Source organism: Nicotiana sylvestris, chromosome 8 (assembly GCF_000393655.2).
Source record: "Nicotiana sylvestris chromosome 8, ASM39365v2, whole genome shotgun sequence".
In the NCBI taxonomy this organism is placed as follows: Eukaryota; Viridiplantae; Streptophyta; class Magnoliopsida; order Solanales; family Solanaceae; genus Nicotiana; species Nicotiana sylvestris.
The window spans coordinates 119,993,678-120,019,610 of NC_091064.1; the positions used below are offsets into that span (position 1 = coordinate 119,993,678).

General features: G+C 43.1%; 1 protein-coding gene across 1 annotated transcript; it reads left to right on the plus strand.

Annotated features, from left to right (window-relative positions):
• The first annotated feature begins 21,494 nt into the window (after nucleotides 1–21,494).
• LOC138875596 (uncharacterized) lies at nucleotides 21,495–23,243 on the plus strand. The gene is made up of 2 exons (XM_070154441.1): nucleotides 21,495–22,004; nucleotides 22,854–23,243. Exons 1-2 carry the CDS (start codon nucleotides 21,495–21,497, stop codon nucleotides 23,241–23,243), a joined length of 900 nt encoding a protein of 299 aa, XP_070010542.1.
• Nucleotides 23,244–25,933: the final 2,690 nt, after the last annotated feature.

A 25,933-nucleotide genomic window follows, 5' to 3' on the forward strand; every position in this document is an offset into this window, starting at 1 on the left:
GGAAGAAGTCTATGTAAAGCATCCTCCAGGGTTTGAATTTCATGAGCACCCTGAATATGTGTTCAAACTGGACAAAACATTGTATGGGTTGAAGTAGGATCCTCGAGCATGGTATGAAAGGCTATCAAAGTTCCTCTTAGAGAATGGTTTTACAAGAGGGAAAATTGACAACTCATTATTCCTGAAGAAACAGGGGAGGATCCTGCTCATTGTTCTATGTTGATGATATCATTTTTGGGGCAACAACTGATTCACTATGCGAAGAATTTGCAAAACTCATGGGAAGTGAGTTTGAAATGAGTATGATGGGTGAGCTGAACTTCTTCTTGGGTCTTCAATTGAAGTAGTTCACAAAGGGTACATCCGCAGAAATACATCAAGGAGCTCTTGAAGAGGTTTTATATGGAAGCATCAAAAGTGATATACACTCCCATTGCAACGGCTACTCGACTGGACATGGATGAGGCTGGATCTCCTGTGAATCAAAGTATGTATAGAGGAATTATTGGGTCTCTTCTCTATCTCACTGCCACCAGACCTAATATTATCTTTAGTGTGGGGCTATGTGCAAAGTTTCAGTCAAATCCCAAGGAATCTCATCTGAAGGATGCCAAAAGAATTCTGAGATATCTTAAGGGAACACAGGACCTGGTCCTGTATTACCCCTCAGGTGACAGTTTTAATCTTATTGGGTAGGCTGATGCTGACTATTAGGTTATCTTGTGGACAAGAAAAGTACTTCAGTAATGGCTCACTTTCTTAGATCATGTCTCATCTCAAGGGGCACAAGGAAGCAAAACTTAGGCGCTCTTTTAACAGTTGAAGCAGAATATGTAGCTGCAGCCTTTTGCTGTGCTCAGCTCCTATGGATCAAACAACAATTGGAGGATTTTGGGGTATTTACTGATTGTGTGCCTCTTCTATGTGATAACATCAGTACACTCAACATGGCCAAGAATCCAGTTCAACACAAAAGAACCAAGCACATTGATGTGAGACATCATTTTCTGAGGGACAATGTGGAGAAAGGGCTTATCTGTATGAAGTTCTGCATACAGAAGACCAAATTGCAGATATCTTCACCAAAGCATTGAGTAGGGAACATTTCGAAAGAAATAGGGTGAAGTTGGGGCTATTGAGGCCTAATTGAGAACCTAATTTACATTAGTTGGCTATGAAAATCACATTCAGGTAAAATTAGCTAAAGTGTTTTCTGGCCAAGTCTAACTCACTTCAATACCGTTGCAGGTAAACACACATGATGATTATAGAAGTTGTAGATGCATTGCATGGGTGGTGAAAGAGGATTGAAAATTTTCAAAGACAGGTCAAGAACCTGGTTCTTGTACCAAAGATTAGTAGTTCTGTGCATTCTTTAATACACATCTTGAAAAGGTACAAATATCAACTGCCATGTCATCCTCCTTTTCAGACTCTACAGCCACGTCTTTTCATTTCAAATTCTTTCCATCTCCCTCTGAAATGTCTCAACTCCCCAAGCCCTACTGCCATTTCAGAACCTGTTCCTATCTCTCTTCTCATAATTATCTTTTCTCTTTTAAAAACCCTCTCTTCTCTTCACTGATCATACTCCCTCATTAGACCCTCTCCAAAGATTGTCAAACCTATTTCTTCAATGGCTGACAATCTTCCCAAAATCCCTTCTTCAGTCGTTACTAACCTAGAGAAAACCCTTTAGTCCTCCATCCCCGATGAATCCTCTGTCGCCATCCCTATCCTAACCACTAAAACCACCTCTAACCCATGTTTTCCTTCATCCACCAGTTCTAAGGCGACTATCTCAAAAACCCCAAAAGTCGTTGATCATTTATCTCTATCTTTTGAGATTCTCATTAACCAAGAGAAAAATGGAGAACAGGATAAAGGTCCTATGGATGTAGAGGTTTCTGGGGCTAGGGTTGATCAATTTTCTGCCATTGTTGCTTCAGATTCAGTGGTGGCCATGGAGCCTATCAAGGATGAAACTATCGCGACCATCTTTGTTGTATCAGCAGATGGAGCATTGCATGAGGTAATTTCTGGTGTACCAAAGTCTCAGAGGAATGAGACACAGGGACTAGTGGGAGAAGGAGCCATAGTGCCTGTTGAAGGCTTTCCACCAGCAGAAACTACTGGGCCCTCTTGTGAGGGAACTGACCCCTCTCCGGAGGAAATAGGTCAAGGTTCCCACTCCCATGCTAGTTCTTCTCCTGCACCTTATCCACACTTTGCTATTGAGCCCTTAGACATTATAGTCCCTCAAATGCGGTCTAGCGATGAGGAAGATCAAGACAACATTGCTCTTGATGCATCCATAGTCAAGCGAAGGGCAGTGATCACCCCTGAGTCTTCTACTAAGCAACCTACTACTAGGTTGCAAGCAAATGTAGCTTATGACTCTGCCCTGCAAAAGAGCAGAAAGAGCAGTAAGAAGAAAAGGAAGAGACTGGTGAAAACAATGAAGTACAATAAGGATGTCCCTGTGGTAGACGTGGAAGAGGAACCTAGTTCCTTGGTTAGAAGGTCCCAGAGAAAGAAGCACTCTACTTCAGTGGAAAATGTTACAACCCCCAGTTCAAAGTTGAAAGATGTTGTGAGTGAACCATCAGCGTTTGATGAGGAAGTATTGGTCAAGTCTAAGGGAAAAGCTAAACCAAGTGTAGTGAAGTCTGGCAAGAGAAAGTTGGAACCTGTTTCTGCAAAAAAGGTGAGAAGTGAAACTAGTTCTGCTTCTGAACGTTTGAGGCACCAAAAGGTCCTATTGGGTCGCACTTTTGACCCAACAATCTCTGATATGGCTGGTATTCGACAAGTACTTGAGATGGTTGAGTTTCAACGGTGGGGGCATCTATTCCAAATGGATGCACCTGAGGTGTATGAGGATGAGGTTCAAAGCTTCTTTGTCAGCCTCTTTCCTGTTGATACCAACAACATTTGTGCCTTAGTGAATGGGGTGGATATCGTGTTTGATGTGAGTCTGCTTGGGGATATTCTTAATATCCCTACGGTTGGTGTGTCTACTGTGAAAGATGCATGTGGGTCAAACTTTTGAAATGATGTGGTGAAGGATAATGCAAACCAGAAGGGGGACCAGGTTCACAAGAAGGCCTTACTCCCTGTTTATCAGTTGCTCTTCGAGCTGGTGAACAAGGTTCTGTTACCCTGTGCTGAGAGGAGGTCCATGACTTCCAGGTCTGACCTATATCTAATGGAGCAATTGAATGGATTTACACCTGTGAACTTGCCTGCCATCATGATCAAACTTATGCAGAAGGTAGCATTTTTCAAGGATGGAAATCATGGTCTTCCATATACCTTCTTACACAAGTGTTTAAGTTTTTCAAAGTGCCACTGGGGCAAAGCAAAGTAGAGACCAAGAAGCAGACCTTCTCTCAAACAACTTTAGAAGAACACATCGAGAAGAGTGGGGGGTTAGGCAGTACATCGACAATCTCTCAGCTCATCAATGCTCAAAACAGTGCAACTGAGGAGATTCGACAGTTGAAGGCGAGGAATATTATCTTGGAAGGTCAGCAGGCCCAAGGGGCCCCAGAGTCAAATGAGGAGGTGGTCCGTTTGACAAAAGAAAATATTGATCTCAGGGCACAAGTGGAGAATCTGAGAGCAGAACTGCTCAACGAACAAAAGTCGACGAATGCCCAAATAGACCTAGTCCTCCAAACCCTTACTGCAAATTCCAAGCCCTCTACTCCTAGTGCCACCTAAGCAACCCTTTAAGTGACCAGATTTTGGATTTTCTGTTTTTGTTTTAATGACTTGGTAGTTGTGTTTGTTTCTTTTGTTTTGATGTGGATGGGATGTATCAGTACTGCTCCCAATGACAATAGTCCAATTTTTGCCTTTGTTGTATAGCAAAGGCATATGTTTTATATATAAAAAACTAGCCTCTTTTTGCTATCTAATGCTTATGTGTCTATGTTTCTCTCTTCTATCATGTTGAGTGCACATATGTGGCATGAATTAGCTAGGCTAGACTTCTTTATGCTGATTGCTTGCTTGTATATTTTTAATGATGCCAAAAGGGGGAAGTATAATTGAAACAGGGATCTGATTAAAGAGAAAGCACAAGTCAAGGGGAACTTGCAAAGTTCTTATTGCCTTATCTGGTTATTTCTGCTCTAAAAAATGTTTTATCAATGTCTAACTTTGTCATCATCAAAAAAGGGGAAATAGATGGGTTTTTAATGTCTTAGCCTTATGTTTTGATGATCTAATAAAATTACTGTCAAAAACCAAATAGGGAACCCGACATACTTGGTATACATTGCTAATTAACGGACTCTAGCAAAATGTGAACTGCTACAGCTTCAGGAGATAGAGAACCAACACAAGGACCTGATACCTTTGTAGTTCCCTAACAACAGTACGAAGTCAATTGTGTATAGATGGAAAGTGATGTGACTGCCTACACTGTTTCTACCTGCATTCCAGCGGTCACTTGTCCTTTGGCCAACCAAGTGATTACATCATTCAAGTGATGTCATCCAAGTTGTATTAACAAGAGTATTACAACAAAACATCACTTGAACACTTGAGAATTCACTTCAAGCATTCAAGCCATCTGATATTCCGTAATTCAATTCTCAAGCGCATCAAGAACAAAGTTTAACACTACTACGGACCAGTTCTTAGATCCGGTATTTTGTTGTCCTTAGTTGAGTTGTAACTTTGTAATTGTTCTTCATTGTAATTCCTAATTTGCTTAGCTAGAAGTGTTGCTTAGGAACCCTCTTGTAAAATCATAAACCCTTAGTGTTTGTGTTATGATTAGAGTTAGTCATGAGTTGAAGTCTTTGTAATAGGTGTATTGCAAAGTGGCTTGTAATAGGTGTATTACAAGTTAGTGAGGGATTAAGAGTTTAACTCCTAGGTCACAATAGGTTGTAATCTGAAGATTGCTCAGTAGTGAAGTTGAAATTCTACCAATGTAGGTCGTGGTTTTTTATCCCTTTGAGCAGGGATTTTTCCACGTAAAACTCACTATATTATTTACTTACTGTTTTATTAGTATTCACAGTGGAAACTCATAGAGGACCTGGTACTCTATAGTTTGCTAGACTCATATAAACTACCACAACCACATAACACGTATTTCAGGGATTCATACCCTTAGAACCAAGTTTAGAAGTGTTACTTACCTCTAACCGCGCAAATCCCTACTCCAACAAGTCCTTGCCTCGCGAATCGGCCTTCGAACGACTTGAATCTAACCACAAACAAATACAATTAATACAAGCTATAGGAATAAATTCCATATGATAAAGCTAAGTTCTTTAAACAAAGCCAAAAAGTCAACCACAGGGCCCAATTTTTTCAACCCAAAACACTAATTAAATGGTAAAAACAACGATAGATTCATGTATAACAACCAAATCTGAGTTAGAATCACTATCCCAATCAAATCAAATGTCTCTAGCTCAAAATATGAAATATGGGTTCATACCCTCGATTTTGAAACAAATATGTGCTGCCCAGATGCCCTTCTTCGTGAACGTGGAAAGTGTCTCGCATTCGCAAAGCACAGAACTCAACCGTAAAAAAATCCTCTTACGTGAATGCGAAGGCTCCCTCACGAACGCGAAGAGTTAAGGCCTGGTGCCCAAGCCAACCTCATCCTTCTACGCGAACGCGAGCACCCTCTCGCGATCGCGATGCTCAACTTCACCATATCTTCGCAAACGCGAAGAAAAAACTTGCCCTGTCTCCCAGATACTCTGCAAAACGCGAGACCTCTCTCGCGAACGTGTATAAGGAAACCAGACACCAGAAAAATCTGCAGCTCAACAAGGCCAAACTCAATCCGTAAACAACCCACAACTCACCCGAGGCCCCCGGGACCCTATCCAAATATACCAACACATCCTAAAACGTTATACAAACTTAGTCGAACCCTCAAATCACGTCAACAACATCTAAAATAGGAATCACACCCAAATTTAAGCCTAATGAACTATTGAACTTCCAACTTCAAAAACCAAAGCCGAAACACACCAAAGAATCCCCGAATGACCTCAAATTTCGCACACGTCATAAATGACACAACGGACCTCCAAATCAATATTCGGACACACTCCTAAGTCCAAAATCACCATACAGAGCTATCGGAACCATCAAAACTCTATTCTGGAGTCATTTACACATAAGTCAATACCGGTCAACTCTTTCAACTTAGGCTTTCAACCTTGGGACAAAGTGTCCCAATTCATTCCGAAACATCCCCGAAACCAAATCAACCACCCCAGCAAGTCACATAACAACAAAAGAACACAAAATTAGCAATAAATGGGGGAATAGGGCTACAATACTCAAAACGACTAGCCGGGTCATTACATTCTTCCCCTTTTAAATAAACGGTTGTCCTCGAACGGGTCTAGAATCATAACTGAGGTCTCAAATAGGCGTGGATATCTGCTCCACATCTCCCGCTTGATCTCCCAAGTAGCCTCCTTGACTAGCTGACCCTTCCACTTCACCTTCACTGGAGCTATATTCTTTGACCTCAACTTTCGAACCTGCCGATCCAAAATAGCCACAACAACAACAACAACAACAACCCAGTATAATCCCACTTAGTGGGGTCTGGGAAGGGTAGTGTGTACGCAGACCTTACCCCTACCCTAAGGTAGAGAGACTGTTTCCAAATAGACCCCCGGCATCCTTCCCTCCAAGAACTTCCCACCTTGCTCTTGGGGAGACTCGAACTCACAACCTCTCGGTTGGAAGTGGGGGTTGCTTACTATCAGAGCAACCCCTTACCAAAATAGCCACTAGCTCCAAATCATAAGTCAAATCCCCATCTTACTGAACCGTGTTGAAGTCCAAAATATGAGACTGATCACTGAAATACTTCCAGAGCATGAAAACATAAAACATTGATGAACACTTGATAGACGAGGTGGCAATGCAAGCTTGTAAGACACCTCCCCAATTCTCTCAAGCACCTCAAAAGGGCTAATATACCGAGGGCTCAACTTGCCATTCTTCCCGAACCTCGTAACACCCTTCATAGGTGAAACTCTGAGCAATACCTTCTCTCCCACCATGTAAGTAACATCATGAACCTTCCGATTAGGGTAACTCTTTTGTCTAGACTGCGCCGTGCGAAGCCAATCCTGAATCAACTTAACCTTTTCCAAAGCATTCTGAACCAAGTCAGTACCTAATAGCCTAGCCTTACCCAGCTCAAACCAACCAACCGAAAAACGACACTGCCTCTCATACAAGGCCTCATACGGAGCCATCTAAATACTCGATTGGTAGCTGTTGTTGTACGCAAACTCTGCAAGCGCCTGATCCCAAGAACCCCCGAAATCTATGACGCAAGTGTATAGCACATCCTCCAATATCTAAATGGTGCGCTCGGACAGTCCATCCGTCTAAGGGTGGAATGATGTACTCAACTCAACCCGTGTGCCTAACACTTGTTGCACTGCTCTCCAAAACTACAATGTGAACTGCGTGCCCCGATCTGAAATAAAGGACATCGGCACACCGTGAAGGCGAACAATCTCATGGATATAAATCTCAGCCAACTGCCCCGAAGATTAGGTAGTCCCAACTGGAATGAAGTGTGCGGGCATAGTCAACAGGTCCACAATCACCCAAATAGCATCAAACTTCGTGGGAGCCCAACTACGAAGTCCATGGTGATGTGTTCCCATTTCTAATCCGGAATCTCAAGCCTCTGAAGCAAACTGCTCGGCCTCTAATGCTCATGCTTCACCTGCTGATAATTCAAGCACCAAGCTACAAATTCCACTATGTATTTCTTCATCCTCCTCCACCAATAGTGCTGCCTCAAGTCCTGGTACATCTTTGCGGCACCTGGATGAATGGAATACCACAAACTCTGGGCCTCCTTAAGAATCAACTCACGTAACCCATCCACATTTGGTACACAAATATGACCCTTCATCCGCACCACCCCATCATCTCAAATAGAAACCTCCTTGGCATCATCGTGTTGAACTGTGTCCTTAAGGACAAGCAAATGGGGGTCGTTATACTAACGCTCTCTGATGCGATCATATAAGGAAGATCGAAAAACCACGCAAGCTAGAACCCGACTAGGCTCTGAAACATCTAACCTCACAAACTGATTGGCCAAGGCTTGAACATCCGATGCAAGCGGTCTTTCACCAACAGGAATATATGCAAGGCTACCCATACTCATTGTCTTCCTACTCAAGGCATCGGTCACTATATTGGCCTTCTCAAGATGATACAAAATGGTAATATCATAGTCTTTTAACAGCTCCAATCATCTTCGCTGCCTCAAATTTGGACCCGTTTGCTTGAACAAGTGATGAAGACTCCGATGATCTGTAAATACCTCACAAGACATGATGTAGAGATAATGCCTCCAAATCTTCAATGCATGAACAATGGCTGCCAACTCTAAATCATGAACGAGGTAGTTCTTCTGATAAGGCTTCAACTGGAGTGAAACATAAGAAATCACTTTGCCCTCTTGCATCAACACACACCCAATACCAATCCAAGAAGCATCATAATACATTGTATAAGAACCCGATGCTAAAGGAAAAACTAGAACTAGAGTTGTGGTCAAGGCAGTCTTGAGCTTCTAAAAGCTCTCCTCACACTTATCGGACAACCTGAATGGAGCATCCTTCTGGGTCAACCTTGTCAAATGCGCTATAATGGACGAGAAACCCTCCAAAAAGCGACGATAATGTCCAGCCAAGCCAAGAAAACTCTAAATCTCAGTAGCTGAAGACTGTTTGGGCCAACTCTGAACCGCCTCAATCTTCTTTGGATCCACCTAGATCTCCTCACCGGACACCACGAGCCCTAATAATGCCACCGAACAGAGCCAAAACTCACACTTGGAGAACTTAGCATAAAGTTTCTCTGCCCTCAACGTCTGTAGTACAATACACCAAACTATCATCAATAAATACTATAACAAACGAATCAAGATATTGTTGGAACACACTGTTCATCATATGCATGAATGCTGCTAGGGCATTGGTCAGCCCAAAAGACATCACAAGGAACGCATAGTGACCATAGCAGGTCCCGAATGCCGTCTTCAGAATATTAGAGTCCTGAATCTTCAACTGGTGATACCTGGACCTCAAATCAATCTTAGAGAACACTCTAGCTCCCTGAAGCTGGTTAAATAAATCATCAATGCACGGCAAAGGATACTTGTTCTTAATTGTAACTTTGTTCAACTGCCTATTGTCAATGCACATCCGCATAGTACCATCCTTCTTCTTCATATACAGAACTGGTACATCCCAAGGCAACACACTAGGCCTAATTAACCCCTTATCAAGAAGCTCTTGAAGTTGCTCTTTCAATTTCTTCAACTCTATTGGTGCCATATGATATAGAGGGATAGAAATGGGCTAAGTGCCTGGCACCAAGTCAATACCAAAATCAATGTACCTGTCGGGTGGCATGCCAGGCAGGTCTGCAGGAAATAAATTTAGAAAGTCTCTCACTATCGGAACAAAATCAATGGTAGGAGTATCAACACCAACATCCCTCACAAAAGCCAAATATGACAAACACCTCTTCACAACCATCTATTGGGCCTTCAGATATGAAATCACCGTACTTGGAACATAGTCCAGAGAACCTCTCCACTCGATCCTAGGTAACACCAGCATTGCCAACGTCACGGGCTTAGCGTGACAATTCAAAATAGCATGACATAGGGACAACCAATCCATGCCCAGAATCACATCGAAATCAACCATATTAAGCAATAAAAGGTCAAATCTCGTCTCCAATCCCCCAATGGTTATCACACATGATCGATACACACGGTCCAAAACAATAGAATCGACCACCGGCATAGATACATGAACATGTAAAACTAAGGACTCACGGGGCATATCCAAATAACGAGCAAAATATGATGATACATATGAATAAGTGGAACTAGGGTCAAATAATATGGAAACATCTGTGTGGCATACTGAGACAATATTTGTGATTAGTGCTTTTGAAGCAATGGTCTCTGGCCTGACAGGGAAAGCATAGCATTGGGCATGACTGCCACCTGATCTTCCTCCCCCTCTAGGGCGACCTCTAGCTGACTAATCCCCACCCCGAGCTGGCTGAGCGAGTGGTGAAGTGTCTGGTGCGAAAGTCATAATTGGACCCCCCTGCTGAACTGGACCTCCCAAAAGACAGGGAAAATACCTCCTCACATGTCCAAACACCCCACACTTATAGCAACTTCGATACATCAATGGTGGTGGAGACTAAATCGGACCTCGAGAACCAGAATAGCTACTAGAAGGACCCGGTACAGATGAACTCTACACTCATGGAGCACGAGATGAACTTTGAGCTATGAGGGCACTGAGAGATGATTGACTCGGATGAGCATTATATGAACCATGGCTAGATGATGCACCATGATGAACTGGACGAGATATCTGAATGATCATATAAGGACGACCCCTGCTGTGATGGGACTGCCCTCTAAAGAAACACCATTGAAACCACCCGAACCACGAGGCCTCTTGGCCTCCCTCTCCTCACGCTCCAGACCTACTCTAGCCGCTTAGCAATATAAACCACCTCATCAAACCTAGCACCTGATGAAATCTCCCGAGTCATGGCAAAATGCAGTCCATAGTTAAGGCCATCAATGAACCTGCTAATCCTCTCATTCTCTATGGGAACCAACCAGATAGCGTGATGAGCCAACTCTGAAAATCTCATCTCATACTGGGTCATGGACATACCCTCTTAGCATAGATGCTCAAACTGCCTACACAACTCCTCCCTACGGATCTGTGGAACAAACTTCTCTAAGAAGAGAACTGAGAACTCGTGCCACGTAAGTGGTGCAGCGTCGGCTGGCCTATTCAACTCATAAGCCTCCCACCATTAGGCTACCCCCGACAACTGAAAAGTAATAAATGAGACTTCACTAGTCTCCAGAATACCCATCGTGCAAAGGATCCACTGGCATCGGTCTATGAAATCCTGAGCATCCTCCGACTCAGCCCCACCGAATGATGGAGGCCTAAGCCTCCAAAACTGCTCTAGCCTCTTTTGCTCCTCGTCACTCATAGGTGGACCAACTGGGGCCTAAGCCACTACAACCGGCTAGCCCGATAGTACCCCCGGTGTTAAGCCCCTAAACCAACAGCTCTAGAGTATGGTCGACGGGAGTCTAAGCACTTCCCCCAACCTAAGAAGTGGCTAGTGCAGCTGGAAATGAAACCGCCTGAGCAAGGCTTGCATACAGTCAATCTCTAGGCTAGAGCCTCCTGAAGTCCTAGCCTAGCCTCTTCTGCTAGTGTATATAGTCAATCACAATGGGCACAACTGGTGCCTAAGCTGGTCCCACCGGTTCAACCACATCTGGTGTCTGCTCCTGAGCTGGAGCAACTGGTGGATCTACATGTGCTGCTCTAGCTATTGTACGAGCTGCACCTTGGCCTCTACTGCGGCCCCAGCCTCTCACATCCCTAGTTAGTGGTATTGGCATTGTTCGCCCAATCCGGTAGCACATGTCCTCACCATCTGTGAGAGAATAAAATAATAGAAGTTTAGTTTCTAGAATCAACAAATTCGCACGACAAGAATACGAGAAATTGAAGTTTCCTAATGGTTCGGTAGCCTCTCGAAGATAAGTACAGATGTCTTCATATCGATCCACAAGACTCTAATAAACCTGCTCATGACTCGTGAGACCTATGTAACCTAGACTCTGATACCAACTTGTCACGACCCAAATCTAAACATCTCGTGATTGTGCCTAACACAATACTAGGCAAGCCGACAATCACAAAATATCTACTCATTTTAATTTAAAAGCATGATATATTAAGTTTAACAATGAAAATCTCATAAATTATAGAAAGGACTAACTGCGACTCAAATACAAAATCTCCTAAAATTAGGGTGCCACCGAGTACATGAATTACTAAATATCAACATAGTCAAAACTTCTAATACAAGTATCTAAAAAGATAGAACAATGCTAAATAAATGGAAAGGAAGGCGAGTCGAGGTATGTGGACGCTAAAGCAGCTACCTCAAAAGTCTCCAAGTAGGAAATGCTCCAAGTCTAGCAACCACCATGCCTAGAAGTACCTGGATCTGCACACGAAGTGCAGAGTGTAGTATGAGTAAAACATATCCAATGTATTCAATAAGTAACAGGACTAACCTTAGGTTGAAAGCAGTGACGAGCTCAGATAGGTACAGTCCAAATCCAGATAATAACAATACAGATATGATTGGAAAAATGACAGTAATAACTCAGAGAAATCTCATAATTAGTTTGTACACAGTATGGAAATGTAGACATACGAATGATAAAAGATGCCAAGTATGACTGATGTGAGGAATGTTACGTCTTTATATCTACATGTCAAATTTGCATGTCATATGTAATGCATCACAATGATAAACTCATGTACTCACACTCTCATAGTACTCAATCTGACTGTCCTAACTCTCACTCATCATACTCAATCACTCAGCACTATATGGTACATGCGCTCATTATTGGTATGTCAGACTCCGGAGTGGCGGATCCTGCCCAAGCACTAATATAAAGCCAATATGGCCTACTGCAGAATGCAATGCGATCCCATAATAATAGATAAAGCCTATAAGGCCTACTGCGATGTGCAGTCTAATCCATAATAATAACATATATAAAGCCAAGAAGGCTTGCTACGACGTACAACCGGATCCACAACCTCACTCACAACATGGCTCCCAGGACATAACTCAGTCATCAATCTCTCCAGTCTCTCGGGCTCACAAATCTCATGCTAATCGGCCCAAACAATGATACATGATGTAACAATAAATAACAACAGAGACTGAGATATGATATGCGAATGATAGATGTGATTGAGTACATAATTGAAATTTAAGCAAGTAATTCAGCAGTAGAAATAACCTCTATTGGTACCAACAGAATAAGCATATAGCCTAACATAACTTCTAACAGGATTGTATCTCAATTACTCTAACACATGGGGATTTCATGAATAGCAACAAGGTTTGATAACTACACAATACTATGAAAACAACCGAGTCACAATTACCATGGTGTACGCCCATACACCTGTCACCTTAATACAACCACATAACACATATTTTAGGAATTTATACCCTCAGAACCAAGTTTAGAAGTGTTACTTACCTCGAACCACGCAAATTCCTACTCCTACAAGCCCTTGCCTCGCGAATCAGCCTACGAACGACTCGAATCTAGCCACAAACAACTTGATACAATCAATAAAAGCTATAGCAATCGATTCCATACGATAAAGTTAAGTTCTTTAACCAAAGTCAAAAATTCAATCTCGGGCCCACGTCTCGGATTTCGACAAAATTTACAAAATTCGAACACCCATTAATTAACGAGTCCAACCATACCAAAATTACTCAATTCCGATCTCAACTCGACCTTCAAATCCTCAAATTATAGTCTATGAAGTTTCACAAATTTTCCCCAATTTTTCCAACCCAAAGCACTAATTAAATGGTAAAAACAACGATAGATTCATGTATAACAACCAAATCCGAGTTAGAATCACTACCCCAATCATATCCAAGGTCTCTAGCTCAAAATATAAAAAATGGGTTCAAACTCTCAATTTTGAAATAAATATATGTTGCCCAGATGCCCTTCTTCGCGAACGCAGAAAATGCCTCGCGTTCGCGAAGTACTAAACTCAACTGCCCAAAAATCCTCATGCGTGAACGCAAAGGCTCCCTCGCAAACCCGATGCTTCACAGAGCTCCGCCTACGCGGACGCACCCCTTGACCGCGAATGCGAAAACTTAAGGCTTGGTGCCCAAGCTGGCCTCATCCTTCTACGCGAACGCGAGCACCCTCTCGCGATCATGATGCTCAACTTCCCCATACCTTCGCGAATGCGACTCCTTCTTCGTGAACACGAAGAAAAAACTTGCGCTGTCTCCCAGATACTCTTCGCAAATGCGAGACCTCTCTCGCGAACGTGTATAAGGAAATCAGACACCAGAAAAAACTACTGCTCAACAAGGCCAAACTCAATCCGTAAACAACTCGAAACTCACCCGAGGCCCTTGGGACCCCATCCAGACATACCAACACATCCTAAAACATCATACAAATTTAGTCAAACCCTCAACATCGAAAACATGAATCGCACCCCAATTCAAGCCTAATGAACTATTAAGCTTCCAACTTCTAAAACCAATGCCGAAACACTCCAAATCAACTCCGATTGACCTCAAATTTTGCATACAAGTCATAAACGACACAAGAGACCTATTTCAACCTTCAGAACCAAACTTTGAGCCTGGTAACCACAAAATCAACTCTCAGTCAAACTTCTCAACTCTCCAAACTTCAACTTTTCCAACTTTCGCCAATTCAAGCTAAAATCACCTATGGACCTCCAAATCAATATTGGATACACTCCTAAGTCCAAAATTACCATACGGAGCTATTGGAACCATCAAAACTCCATTCTGGAGTCATTTACACACAAGTCAATATCCAGTCAATTCTTTCAACTTAGACTTCTAACCTTGGGACTAAGTATCCTAATTCATTCTGAAATATCCCCGCAACCAAACCAACCACCCCGGCAAGTCATGTAACAACAAACTAACACAAAATCAGTAATAAATGGGAGAATGGGGCTACAATATTCAAAATGACCGGTCGAGTCACTACATATAGGCAATACTCTTGAGCTTGTAGACCTTTTTTGGGCACCTGCTTTACAAGTCGAGTACCCCTTTTGTTATTAATCAAATCATGTTCACCATTCTGAATGTACTTATATTGCTAGAAAACAAAAGAGAGAGATCATGTAGCTTTTGAGTAGAACCGTAGAAAGGCCGAGAACGTTCGCTTGTGTTTAAAATTATTGCTAGCCATAAATACCAAAATGAAGGGGAGTGTCAAAAGAAAATAAAAAATAAATAACACCTCCCATATCTTTATTCGGGCTAGTTGTCACGATCCCAAACCGGACCCGGTCGTGATGGCGCCCCTCGTGAAACAAGGCCAGCCGACACAAAACCCCAAAACAAATTAACAGTTATAATAATTCATAATTAAGTCATTAATAAGTGATAAATCCCAAAATAGAGTAAAATAGAACAAATGCGAAAACAAACACAGCCCGACATCGAGGTGTCACCAGTCATGAGCATCTAAACATCCGTCTAAGAGTACGAAAAAGGACTACACAGTCTATTACAGAGCTAATACAAAGTAAAGTAAAGATAGGAGGGAGAAGCACTTGACTGCGAACGCCGAGCAGCTACTCTGAACAGCATGCTGGAAGCAATCAACCCTCACTAGCGTGACTCGAGACTCCTAAATCTGCACACAGGGTGCAGGGAGTAATGTGAGTATGCCAACTCAGTAAGTAATAAAAGTAAAGGCAACTGAGCGATAAGAAAACACATAAAACAAAGCAGAATGCTACAAAGAGACAGTGTAAAACCAGAACAAAGCAATAATAAGTAAAAAACTCGTAGAAACACCTTAGTTCAGTAAAAGCTTCTTTAAAACATCTTTTAGCGGTTAAACGAGTGAATGAAAAGTAGTGAGAAAAGGCAAACACATAAAATCAGCCCCTCGGGTAAAGTACCAACAGAATCAGCCCCTCAGGATATCTCACAATCACTCGTATCAGCCCCTCGGGCAACAACATGTAACAACATCAGCCCTTCGGGCTATATCACATCTCACATAGGGTACCCGCGCTCACTATAGGTGTACAGACTTCGGGAGGGGCCCCTTACGGCCCAAGCACAATAATAAGCCATCTCGTGGCATAATCAAACAGGCTCTCGGCCACATATCAAGCCACCTCATGGCGTAAAAACTCAGGTTCTCGGCCTCATAATCATGAATCAGTATAATACTGCTGCGGCGCGCAGCCTGATCCCATAGTATCCTCACAACACAGGCCCCCGACCTTACTCAATCAGAATCTCACAAGCCACTCGGGCAACAGTAAAACATGATGCTCAGCCCAAAATATCATTTAAAATATCAAAAACGAGTAAAGATGGCTGAGTTATGAAAACAGTAGAATACAACATGACTGAATACAAATATGAAGTCAAAACAGTGAGGAATAGTAGTAAACATCCCTTAAGGGTCCAAAACAGTTGGCACAAGGCCCAAATATGGCATTCAGCCCAAAATATGGTGATAGCAAACAGTCTTCAATCAAATATGCAGTTAAACAATCATACGGGACGGACTAAGTCACAATCCCCAACGGTGCATGATCCCACGCTCTTCATCTAGCGTGTGCGTCACCTCAAAATAGCACAACGATGTGAAATCCGGGGTTTCATATCCTCAGGAAACATTTACAATCATCTTACCTCTATCCGGTCCAAACTCTAGCCCGCGATACCTTTGCCTCTCGAATCAGCCTCCAAATGCCCCAAATCTAACCAAAATCAGTACATAGCCATTAAAATATGCTAAGGGAACAAAGCCCACTTGAAAGTAATCAAATTACAACACAAATTCCGTAATTTACCAAACCCAATCCCCGGGCCCACGTCTCAGAATTCGATAAAAATTACATCAATAAACTCCTTGTCTTCCCACGAGTTCATCCATATCAAAAGTACCAAAATCCGACCACAAATGGCCCCACAAATCCTTAATCAAAGGTCTCCAATCTTAAGCTCTAATTTCTTCAATATTTACCCACCAATTCCCATAAATTTCAAGCCTTATCAATGAAATAACACCATAGGAACGAGTTTTGTGATAAAAAATCTTACCTCAATGAAGTTCCCTCTGATTCCTTCTCCAAAATCCCCCCAAAAGCTCCAAATTCGATTTAAAAATGGTGAAGAAAGGCTGAAAATCGCGAAGGAGGGTTTATATACTTTCTGGCCCAGGGTTTTCGTACCTGCGGCCCAATTCCGCTTCTACGCTACCGCTTCTATGGTCAAACGCACCGCATCTGCGGTTTTCACTTAAAACCTCAACTCTGCACCTGCGATCGAACATCCACACATGCGATACCGTAGGTGCGCTCAAACAACCACTTCTGCGGTTCCAGCTCCCATGGCCATTTACGTATCTGCGACCCACTGGGTGCTTCTGCGAAGCCGCACCTGCGGTTCCCTAGCCACATGTGCGGTTACGACAGCAAACTCAACATCAGCTGCTAATTCCCAATTCCTAACTTTCTATCAACCATCCAAAATGAGTCCCCCAGGACCTCAACCAAAAGCACAAACAAGTCATATACCACTATCCAAAGTTATACCAAACTACCTTGCCTGGTATAGAAAGAAGAACACTGCAAGGGCTGAATTAGAAAAACCGGCCAAAAAACCACACATTCAGGAATTCGTCGAGGCATCGCAAGAACCGTGGGCTTGGTTGGCCAAAGAAAACGAGTACAGGGCCACAATAGGAAAGCTGGAAAAGCAAGTCAAAGACCTTCAATTCGAGAATGGCTTACAAGCAGCGGCGGATGAGGGTGAAAAGAAAAGGCTAACCAAAGAAAATGAGGCCCTCCGAGCTCAAATTCAGAAACTGAAAGTAGCGGCAGAAAATCCAGTCCGAAGTAATAGAGATGAAAAGCTCGTAGCTAACCTCAGGCAGAAAGTGAGTAACTATAGTTTCTATTTGAACAAAGCAGAAAGTGAGCCGGGGCTAAAAAACAATTGGCTAAAAATATAGACGAACGGGTATGCCTGTTAAGCAATTGAGAGAAAGGTATGACGATGAGGTCGCGGGGTTGAAGAAAAGGGTTATCGCCACGAGAAACAAAATGATCAAGCAGGCAAAAGACTTCAAGGTTGAAAGAGAACACTGTTACACGACATTGGCGCAGTTAGAAATAGACTTGCAACAACTTCAGGAACAAAACTATGCAGCCAAGCAAACTTTGGAGGGCCCAGCAGATTGGGCGTTTGTTACAAGAAAAGGGAGTCATAAGAGAGAGAATTAGAAACATCGCTGACTACATCGTTATGAAGTGCCACATTTGTGAGGATATGACTCGCACTACATTCTTTGCAGCGGTGATGACCTTTGTTAAACAAATAATGAACAACTTGGACCGACTTCAAAGGGATCTTGCACATAGGCCCGTGGCGAGACCGAATGATGTCCTACGGACACCAGGAGCATTGATGCACTCATGATTTTCTGTTTGAATTTGTATTTCCTTTTCTGTCAGAGTCTGTGAGTCATGTTAGGTTTGTATTTTCTTTCTGTTTTGAGTCTGTATTTCTTTAGAGTATGATAGCTTAATTTCGGGGTCTGTTTGTCGTCTTTGCTGATATTGAGTCTTTGTAATCGAAGCATCTATTTTATAAAAGCTAAAAAACCCAAAAATGTTTTATTACTTGCACGCTTATCTGACAGAACTACGCACGGCCTGATTCATTCGGGGACGTGATACGTAGGCAATATCTATAGGATTCGACCACCACTAAAAAAGAAAAAGGGGAAAATGAAAAATAAATAAATAAGGATAGAATAAAGGAAGCTTAAAAGAAGGGGCACAATTGTGAGAGGCCGGAATGACGCACGCAACCGAAGCAAATGCATGATAGAAATGGTTAATTGCCTAGGTACATTGCATCCCAACGTGTAATTGCATATGTGTTAAACTCTAAAAACTAACAAGTTTGTTGTTTTCCAGAGAATTCAAGCAGTTAGTTTATTTAGAAGATACTGGCACATTATCATTACCAAACCAGATCGAAGGGACCAATACCGGAAATCATGTCTATCCCGGATGTCGACACTAGTGTTGAGGTAGAGGAGTTGGACGTCAATAAAATAAAAGAGGAGATGCTCAAGCTTAAGCAACAGATGGCCGAAATGTACCAGGCCTGGTCCAAAAGGCAATCACCGCCATCTTACCCAGCCAACCCGGCTTTTACCCCACCAATAGCTCAGTCTCAGGATCATCCCACCACCGATCCAGGTTTTCCCATTTATCAACACTACCATGGCACTACTTCTCATACGCCACAAGCTCCACCACCAAAATCAATTCCATACCCTCCTCCGCCAATCACCTTTGTCTTTGTGGCATCTCCACCAGTTGCACTCCATAAATCCCCGAGTGAACCTGTGTTCCAAGCGCAGAACAACCAGTATTATCCCCCGGAGCTTACCTTCAAAGCGCCTGAAGCCTATCCACATTATCCACATTCTGACCTACCGGGGAAAGCAGAAAAACTGGCCAGAAATCCTGAACAGGAAAAGATGTTCAGAAAAATGAAAAGCATAGAACAATCCTTCAGGGATATGAGAGGGTTAGGAGGTCAGGTGAGTGTAGCTTACAAAGTCCTGTGTTTGTTCCCAAATGTACAACTACCGGCAGGGTTCAAAATGCCCAAATTCGACTTGTACAATGGACACGGTGATCCGGTGACTCATCTGAGAGGTTTTTGTAGCAAGATGAGGGGAGCAGGCGGAAGAGATGAATTATTGATGGCGTATTTCAGCCAAAGTTTAAGTGGATCGGCGTTAGAATGGTACACCAGACAAGATCAGAACAGGTGGTACACATGGGACGATTTGGCCCAAGCATTCGCTTGTCACTTTCAATATAATCTTGAGATCATTCTGGACCGACTGTCCCTGACCAAACTGGAAAAGAAGCACAGTGAAAGCTTTAAAGAATATGGTTTCCGGTGGAGGGAGCAAGCAGCAAGGGTAGATCCCCCAATGAAAGAGAGTGAGATGGTTGATTACTTTTTGCAGGCTTTGGAGCCGACCTACTTTGGTCATCTGGTGTCCGCAATTGGCAACTCTTTTAATGAGGTTGTAAAAATGGGAGGCATGGTCGAGGAGGGGCTTAAGTCCAACAAGATCATGAGTTATTCAGCGAACAAGGCAACCACCCAGGCCATTCAAAGCGGCACTGGGGGTGTGCTTGGGAAAAAGAAGAAAGAAGATGTCACAACTGTTGAGTCCGGAGCCTGGTTCGGATCTAGAGGCCCGTCACCCTACTATAGCCAATCACGACCCTACCACCAAAATTACCCCCACACTTCATGTAGCCCTCCACAACACTACTACCCACTGCCAGATCCTCATTTTTCCGTCCATCATGCACAAGCTTATACCCAAATCCCGGCACATGCACAATGGTGTGCGCCGGCTCCACGAAATCCATACCCAGCTCCACAAAACACATATCCACCCCTAAGGGCCTACAGAAATCCCCCCGGGACAAGTTTCCGACCAAACCAAGCCCTCAAGAATGAGAGGTCACAGAAGCAAAAGACTTTCACTCCACTGGGGGAATCATATACCAGTCTTTTCCACAAGTTGAGGCAGTTGGGCATGTTGAATCCAATTGAGCCTAAAATGCCAAATCCTCCCCTAGAAATCTTGACTACTTGGTGAGTTCTGAGTACTGTTCAGGGGCCCCTGGGCATGATACAGAGAAGTGTTGGAAACTAAAAACAGTTGTGCAAGAGCTTATTGATACTCATCGGATCGAGGTTCAAGCCCCAGAAGCGCCAAACATCAATCAGAATCCACTGCCAGCTCACCATGAGACACACATGATTGAGTTGATACACAAAGAGGGGGAGCCTAGGAAGCCCTCACAAACGGTAATGATGATCCATTCCAGTGAAACCAGCTCAAAGGAAAAAGTAACCAGTGGGAAATCAGTGGTCCAGTTGAGAGGGGTAGATGATAAGCCAGCTGTGGTAGCCGAGAGAGGGTCGTCAAGCATTGTTGCAGTGAAACCAGAGAAAGTTAAAGTGGTAATACCAGGGGTCGCAAGTAAACTTGTTGTGGTCGTGAAGGGTGCTCGCACAGAGCCTGTTATTATAAAACCAGTAACTCAGCTTCCAGTAATCAACAACAAGGCTGTTCCTTGGAATTATGAATGGGTGACGGTGATTTACAAGGGGAAAGAAGTCAAAGAAGAAGTTTGTGAAGCGCAAGGTTTGACTCACTCAGGAAGGTGTTTTACTCCCGAGGAGTTAAGAAGAGTTAAAGATAATTCAACGCCGGTAAAGAAAGCTGTAACTAAAGAAGAGGCAGAGAAATTTTTGAGGAAAATGAAAGTGCATGACTATTCTGTTGTAGAGCAGTTGAGAAAAACGCCCGCTCAGATATCATTACTCTCGTTGCTAATCCATTCAGATGAGCACCGCCAATCCCTAATGAAAATCTTGAATGAGGCCCATGTTCCCGACAAGATCTCGGTAAACCATCTGGAAAAGATAGCCAATAAGATTTTTGAAGTAAACAGAGTCACTTTTTCCGATGATGAATTGCCGATAGAGGGTACTGAGCATAACAAAGCCCTTTACCTGACAGTGAAATGGGAGGATGCCGTGGTTACCCGGGTATTGGTTGACAATGGTTCAAGTGCGAACATCTGTCCTCTCTCCACTCTAAGCAAGCTGAAAGTAGAAGAGGATAGGATCCATAAGAACAGTAGCTGTGTGCGGGATTTGACGGCGGAGGCAAAGACTCAGTCGGGGACATAATGTTGGAGCTGACCATAGGTCCAGTAGAATTCACAATGGAATTCGAAGTGCTGGACATAGCTGTTTCCTACAATTTGCTATTAGGGCGACCGTGGATTCACGCCGCTAAAGCAGTGCCATCAACACTCCATCAGATGGTCAAGTTTGAATGGGACAAACAGGAAATAGTGGTACACGGCGAAGATAATTTGTGCGCTCACAACAGCACCATTGTACCATTCATTGAAGTGGAAGATGACAAGGGACCATGGGTCTACCAAGTTTCTGACGCAATGTCAGTCGAGAAAGTTCCAGAGGGGAAATGTATCCAGAATCCAAAGATAAACGCTACCTCAGTCATGGTAGCGTATGAAATGTTGAAAAATGGTTTTGTACCAGGAAAGGGTTTGGGATCAGCATTGCAAGGCATCATACAACCCGTATCTCTTCCTGAAAATTTGGGAACATTTGGTCTAGGATTCAAGCCCACAGCCGCCGATATAAAAAGAGCCAGGAAATTGAAACAGAGGGCATGGGTCCTTCCAGAGCTGGTCCCACGTCTTTCCAGATCATTTGTCAAGTCCGGTACGAGGAGTCGCTCAGTGACAGCAATTCCCAGTTCTATGATTAATCCTGACAAGGAGTTGATTGAAAGATTTGAGAGGTTGTTCGATAGTGTGAACATGATGGAAAGTGGAGAGGGTTCTCGCAACACGGAAGTGCAATTTGTCGGGATAAAAACAAAGCTTAATAATTGGAAGGCTACTCCTCTCCCTACTCGGAAGGAGTCTTGGTAGTTCGCTTTGATTTTCCTTTAAGTTTGGACGGATTATTCCAGGGTTGTAATCCAGATTTCATTTTTTCAGTTTGTTTGAGTGTGCAAACCTTGTTATCTTTTATCAATCAATGAAATACAATTTCCCTTTCTTCATCATTCCTGATGGTTTTCCTTTTGTTTTCTTTTCTTTTCTATACAGTTCTTTTTTCGCTGGTTCTAATGACATGGCGTGCATAAGGAATCCTCAGCCCAGTCTTAAAAATCAATCTGATTCCGAAATGTTAGTTCAAGAAGTAGACTGTGGTTACGAATCAGAATATGATGATGAAGATTTCGAAGAGATTAGTAAGGAGTTAATTCACTTCGAAGAAAAACCCAAACCCAATTTGAATGACACAGAAGCCGTCAATTTAGGGGACACAGACAATGTCCGAGAGACAAAAATAAGTGTCCACCTCGAGCCAAAAATCCGGGAGGAGTTAATCAAAGCACTCATCGAGTACAAAGATGTTTTTGCGTGGTCATATGATGACATGCCGGGTTTAAGCACTGATTTAGTGGTCGACAGATTTCCCACTGATCCGGCATTCCCCCCATCAAGCAAAAGCTGAGGAAATTCAAAACTGATATGAGTGTGAAGATTAAAGAAGAAGTTACCAAGCAGTTGGACGCAAAGGTTATTCGGGTCACCCGATATCCTGTTTGGTTGGCTACTGTCGTGCCCGTACCGAAGAAGGATGGCAAGATCAGAGTATGTGTCGATTACCGCAATCTCAACAAAACAAGTCCAAAGGATAACTTCCCACTACCCAATATACACATTATGATTGACAATTGTGCCAAGCGCAAGATTGGATCTTTTGTGGATTGCTATTCCGGGTATCATCATATTTTAATGGACGAAGAAGATGCGGAAAAGATAGCTTTCATCGCGCCATGGGAGCAATGCTGGGGCAACTTATATGAGAGCAATGACTACTGTGTTTCATGATATGATACACAAGGAGATTGAGGTATATTTAGATGATATGATCATAAAATCAAACATTAGGCCGACCACGTCGAGGATTTAAGGAAATTCTTCCAGAGGCTTCACAAGTACAACCTCAAGCTTAACCCCGCCAAGTGTGCATCTGGTGTTCCATCCGGAAAGCTGTTAGGATTCATAGTCAGTCGGCGAGGCATCGAGTTGGACCCATCAAAGATCAAAGCCATACAAGAATTGCCCCCTTCGAGGAACAAGACTGAAGTGATGAGTCTGTTAGGAAGGCTGAACTACATCAGCAGGTTTATTGCTCAGCTCACGACAACTTGTGAGCCTATTTTCAAGTTGTTGAGGAAGGACGCTGCGATCAAGTGTACTGATGAGTGTTAAGAAGCGTTTGATAAGATAAAATGTTACTTGACAAACCCACCTGTGCTGGTTCCGCCAGAACCAGGGAGACCTTTGATTCTTTACTTGACAGTCTTGGAAAATTCATTTGGTTGTGTACTGGGGCAGCATGACATCACCGGCAGGAAAGAACAAGCCATCTATTATCTTAGAAAAAAGTTCACAGCTTATGAGGTTAAGTACACTCACCTGGAAAGGACATGTTGCGCCCTAACTTGGGTGGCACAGAAACTGAAACATTATTTGTCATCCTACACTACCTACCTCATTTCGTGTTTGGATACGTTGAAGTATATCTTTCAAAAGCCTATGCCGACAGGAAGACTTGCAAAATGGCATATTTTGCTCACAGAGTTTGGCATAATCATTGTGACTCGGACTGCGATGAAAGCCCAAGCATTGGCTGATCATTTGGCCGAGAACCCGGTTGATGAAGAATATGAGCCACTGAGGACTTGTTTTCCTGATGAAGAGGTGATGCGAATTGATGAACTAGAACAGGCCGAAAAACCACGTTGGAAACTTTTCTTTGATGGGGCTGCTAACATGAAAGGAGTCGGAATAGGAGCTGTGCTTATTTCTGAAACAGGGCATCACTATCCTGTTACAGCTCAGCTTCAGTTTTATTGCACCAACAATATGGCTGAATACGAGGCGTGCATTTTGGGTTTGAGGCTAGCTGTAGACATGAATGTCCAGGAAGTTCTGGTCTTGGGAGACTCGGATCTTCTGGTGCACCAAATTCAAGGAGAATGGGAACCGCGAGATCTGAAGCTCATACCATACTGACAATGCTTGCATGATCTTTGTCAACGGTTTAGATCAGTAGAGTTCAGGCATATTCCAAGGGTCCATAATGAGGTCGCCGATGCTTTGGCTACCCTAGCGTCAATGTTGCACCATCCGGACAAAGCCTATGTCGATCCTTTGCACATTCAAGTACGAGATCAGCATGCTTACTACAACATGATTGAAGAAGAATTGGATGGCGAACCGTGGTTCCATGATATCAAGGAATACATCAGAATGGGAATATACCCAGTGCAAGCCAGGGGGGATCAAAAGAGAACAATTCGACGGTTGGCAAGCGGATTTTTCTTGAGTGGAGGAGTTTTGTACAAAAGAACACCAGACCTGGGATTGTTAAGATGCATAGATGCTAGACAAGCTACGTCTGTCATGTCCGAAGTACATTCAGGAGTCTGCGGACCACATATGAGCGGATATGTGTTGGCAAAGAAAATTCTTCGAGCAGGTTATTATTGGCTCACCATGGAGCGAGATTGTATTAGTTTTGTGCGCAAATGTCATCAGTGCCAGATACACTGAGATTTGATTCATTCTCCGCCATCGAAATTACACACAATGTCAGTGCCATGGCCCTTCGTCGCTTGGGGTATGGATATCGTTAGACCAATTGAGCCAGCAGCATCCAACGGGCATAGGTTCATTCTGGTAGCCATTGATTATTTCACCAAATGGGTTGAGGCCAAAACTTTCAAGTCTGTGACCAAGAAAGCAGTGGTCGATTTTGTTCACTCACATATCATCTGTCAATTTGGAATCCCGAAGGTGATCATCACAGATAACAGTGCTAATCTTAACAGCAATTTGATGAAAGAATGTCAACAGTTTAAGATTACACACCACAATTCTACCCCATATCGTCCCAAGGAGAATGGAGCAGTTGAGGCAGCCAACAAAAACATAAAGAAAATACTTCGGGAAATGGTGGAAGGTTCTAGGCAATGGCACGAAAAATTACCATTTGCGTTGCTGGGTTATCGCACTACTGTCCGTACTTCGGTAGGTGCAACTCCTTATTTGTTGGTATATGGAACTGAAGTAGTAATACCGGCGAAAGTTGAAATCCCATCCCTTCGGATTGTCGCTGAGGCTGAGATTGATGATGTGAGTGGGTCAAAACCCATTTGGAGCAGTTGAACTTGATTGATGAAAAGAGATTGGCAGCTGCGTGCCATGGCCAGTTATATCAAAAGAGAATGGCAAGAGCATACAACAAAAAGGTGCATCCCCGGAAATTTGAAGTGGGTCGGCAAGTGCTGAAACGCATCCTTCCACATCAGGTTGAAGCAAAAGGCAAGTTCGCCCCAAATTGGCAAGGGCCATTCATTGTAACTAGAGTATTGTCCAATGGTGCTTTATGTTTAACAGATATCGAAGGAAAATGCATAGACATGGCTATCAATTCTGATGCAGTAAAAAGATATTATGTATGATTTCTTTGGTATAATTGTTGATTGTTTGTATTTGGCATTATTTTGAAG